The sequence below is a fragment of the Propithecus coquereli genome, unplaced genomic scaffold, assembly GCF_000956105.1.
Source record: "Propithecus coquereli isolate 6110/MARCELLA unplaced genomic scaffold, Pcoq_1.0 Scaffold69, whole genome shotgun sequence".
Lineage (NCBI taxonomy): Eukaryota > Metazoa > Chordata > Mammalia > Primates > Indriidae > Propithecus > Propithecus coquereli.
Genome location: NW_012152951.1, coordinates 5839631 through 5843223, shown reverse-complemented (window position 1 = coordinate 5843223; position 3593 = coordinate 5839631). Strand labels below are relative to the sequence as shown.

General features: G+C 39.8%; 1 protein-coding gene across 2 annotated transcripts in view; it reads right to left on the bottom strand.

Moving 5' to 3' along the window:
• Positions 1 to 2579: 2579 nt before the first annotated feature.
• NUDT5 (nudix (nucleoside diphosphate linked moiety X)-type motif 5) overlaps positions 2580 to 3593 on the bottom strand; it is a 23003-nt gene continuing 21989 nt past the window's right edge. For both annotated transcript variants that reach the window (XM_012660926.1, XM_012660927.1), the window contains exon 10: positions 2580 to 2817. In XM_012660926.1, the coding sequence (XP_012516380.1) occupies positions 2708 to 2817 (110 nt within the window). In that variant the 3' untranslated portion in view covers positions 2580 to 2707. The remainder of the gene's footprint in view (positions 2818 to 3593) is intronic.

Below are 3593 nucleotides of genomic sequence, written 5' to 3'. Positions count from 1 at the left end.
AAATGTTTTCTAAGATTATTTTTATAGGTTTAGTGCATTCTTATAAGGTCCATCCCGAGATCCCTATTGAAAGAAGCTAAATGTAATTATACTTTAATCCTAAATTATCGAAGGCCATTGACCAACTTGAGTACTCAGTCATGTGACTAACATTTGGAAAGGAACAGGAAAACAGTGGTCTCAAAGCAGTATTCCAGTCACCATTTCAAAGAGCATAGTTCTTTGTAAGTAATTCATTTTTAAAAGGATATGCTTTATTTCTCACAAGAAGATCATACTTAATTTTTAAAAGATATCCTTTTCAGAAGTATGGTTTTCCATTGTTGTTTACTTTCTTACTGAGTGTAGTAAGCATGTCTTAGGATCACAAAGCCAAATAATTACAGGAGCAAGACAGATAAAGGGAAGCAGGATGGGCTGGGCGCAGTGGCTCACGCCTGTAATCCCAGCACTCTGGTGGGAGGCCGAGGCAGGAGGATCGCTTGAGGCCAGGAGTTTGACACCAGCCTTAGCAATAGGGAGACCCCGTCTCTACCAAAAATCGAAAAATTAGCCAGGCATCATGGCACGTGACTGTAGACCCAGCTACTCGGGAGGCTGAGGCAGCAGGATTGCTTGAGCCCAGGAGTTGGAGGTTGCAGTGAGCTATGATGACACCACTGCACTCTAGCTGGAGTGACAGAGTGAGACTCTGTCTCCAGAAATTAAAAAAAGGGAAGCAGGATGGTAGCAACGGTCCACCGGAGAGCATCTCCCAAGGGCCTCAGCCCACTGTTAGAAATACAGGCCCAGTATTATCCCATCTCTTTTTCTTCAAAAGAAGGTGGAAATATGTTCAATAGGAAAGCTTCAATTTTGAAATGGTAGGGCAAATAATTTTAAAGAGGCCCAGCCAGTAAAAACATGCAGACGGCCAGTTCTCAAACTTTGACTTAATTTCCAAAGCACAGCCTTATTATAAAAAATATATATGGCATTAGGGATACTTTCTAAGATTTAGCTGTCACTTCTCTGTTGAACTCTTGGGAAGAAAGGAAGAAAGGACAAGGGTTAATTTAAGAGACTTGGGCAGTGCAAAGGCAATATATGTAACCAAAGGGTTTGTACCCCTGTAATATTCTGAAATTGAAAAAAAAAAAATTAAGAGCAGGTTATGCCCATGGGGAGTGGCTTGGAAGAATTTGTCTATTTGGAAAGACTGGCCCCTGCTGAGTCTATATATGCCTTACCTCTTCTTGTCTTTGAAGGAGGGGAGTGACAGAGAGGATTGTGGGATGTGGTCCTTTAGAACTCAGAGAAAACAAGATCTTTGGAGAATCATGACGCTCATGATTAAAATCAGGATTTTTAAAAAGGGGATTAGGGGAATAGGGAAAGGCTACTATTACAGCAAGTAGTTGGATCTTAATTTTCACATTTATAGGGAGAGTTGATTTGATCTATAAAGTTCTATACTTCCATAATTGTTTTTATCCTCATTTAAAAAGTCCAATATAAAGATCTTATATTTTCACTCATAAAAATACCTTTGGCAAGACAGTGAACCTGTAAACAAATGAACTATAGCAGCATTCTGGGCATTAGTACCCTGATTGTACCTGGAGAACCACTTTCATGTGGTTCTGAGGGCCTGGCCTACCCTCTGCATCCAGGCTAGAAACATGACTTAGGGCCGGCCAGTGAGAATCATCCTGACGCTTCTGTGGGGGCTAAACTGGAAGGCCTGGAGCTGCTGAAGGCCCTAAAAGTCAGTATGAGGTAAGCTCACTTGAGATTAAGAAAATGGCCCAGTAACCCTGGTAGAGCTTTTGGATGACAGGGGCTTTAGCTACAGTTATACCATTATACAATTATACAATTGTGGCATTTTTTGGTCTGAGTAGTTTGTGTTGGGTTTCAAGTACTGGCTAACCTTGCTGGCTCTACTTGTGGTTTAACACAAGACGACGGTGCCCCACACCAAGCAATCTCATTACTATGGATTTGTTTTTAGAAACTTCAACTACTCTTTGAGGTAAGGATAGAGAACACGCTTGAGGGAAGGGCCCTGAATTTCCATTAGTCTCTTAGCCTTGGGATAGTGAATGGAGTCAACGATTTTGCATCATGTAAGAGCTTGGTCAGCTTCAGTAAACAGGTGAATATGAGGACATTAAGTAAATATAAGTATTTGCTTATCACAAATGTTATTCTCTATTGATTTTACATCTTCTACTACTGAGTTCAAGCCCATAAAGAAAATAATTTAATTAGAAGAGGCCAAGAAAGTCCCTGTATAAGTTTTTTTTTAAAGCTCTGTTTTAAACACTAATACAGTAAATAGTTATTTGCATACCAAGTTATAGAATTATATATTGGGGGTTGAGGGTAGAAATAGTTCTAATTTGGAACTCAGGTCTGCTTTCGTATAGAAATACCCTATCTCCTAGACTAGAAAAGTAACAGTTGAGCTTAAAAAAAATTGGAGTAAACATATCTGCATTTATGTTCTTTTTTGTTAATATTAGCTGGAGTTTAACAAATTTAAATGAAGGTTACAGCCTACCTGTAATTATAATTCCATACCACCACCATGTGCATTCTGCGCTTTTATTTTATGAAAAAGCTAATTTCAAATCTACATTAAACTAAGTTGAATACAAAGTCTTAGTGAAGAAGGCCTGGTGGTCTCATTTATAAAAACGTATGGCCAGTGTTGTCTTTAACCTTAAAATTTCAAGAAGGGCACTTCAAATGGCTTCGTGTTTGCGTGTTTCAGCGCGAGAGCATAGGAATAGACTCTGGCATCCACCGTAAGATGTTCTTCAGCTACCAGAGCTGCAGGAAGCAAAGAATACAACACAGGTAATGCAGTTAATGAGGGATAATATGTCTTATCATTCAATCGATATTTACTGAGCAACTACTATATGCCAGTTGCTATGCCAGATGCTGGTGATACAATATTTTTTGCTTTCGAGCATCTTTAAAGGAAGAAGTCAGGCTATAAAAGCAGGATTACTTTCCCAGCATGGGACAAGAACATCAGGGATAATGATTTTGTGTGTTACAACGGCAAAGCTGTAAGTTTACAGACCCAATGGTTACACTTCCTTTATAGCTCAGGGAGGGCTTTGCTACTTACTATATGGCGATTACATAGTATCTTATTTAGGGACTCGTGTCTTTTCCACTGCTGGGAGACCCACATTTTCCCCCTGCAAGTTTAACTGTGTGCATGTTAGGACTAGAGGTATACTACCAAGAATGAGGTCTCAGAATCTTAATTACCACAGGTTTTTATGAGAACTTCTGTTTCACTCGGAGGTTGTCAGACTTTAAGTCTGTCTCCCAGCCGCTTGTTTGGGAACAAGCCCAGAGACATTTTGGTCTTTGAAGGCAGAGATCATGTCCTACTCATCTAGACATGGCAGGTGCTTGGTAAGTGCTGAATGCTATTCTTTGTAACGCTGTGGTCTTAAGTACCTTCCTTACAGCTTCCCGAATGTTACTTGAATAAAAGGTTTGATTACTATATTTTGATTCCACGAAAGCTAGTCAGTCTGGCTCTTTTATCCCTCCCTCTTTGTACAGATAGCTCTTTCTCCCCCTTC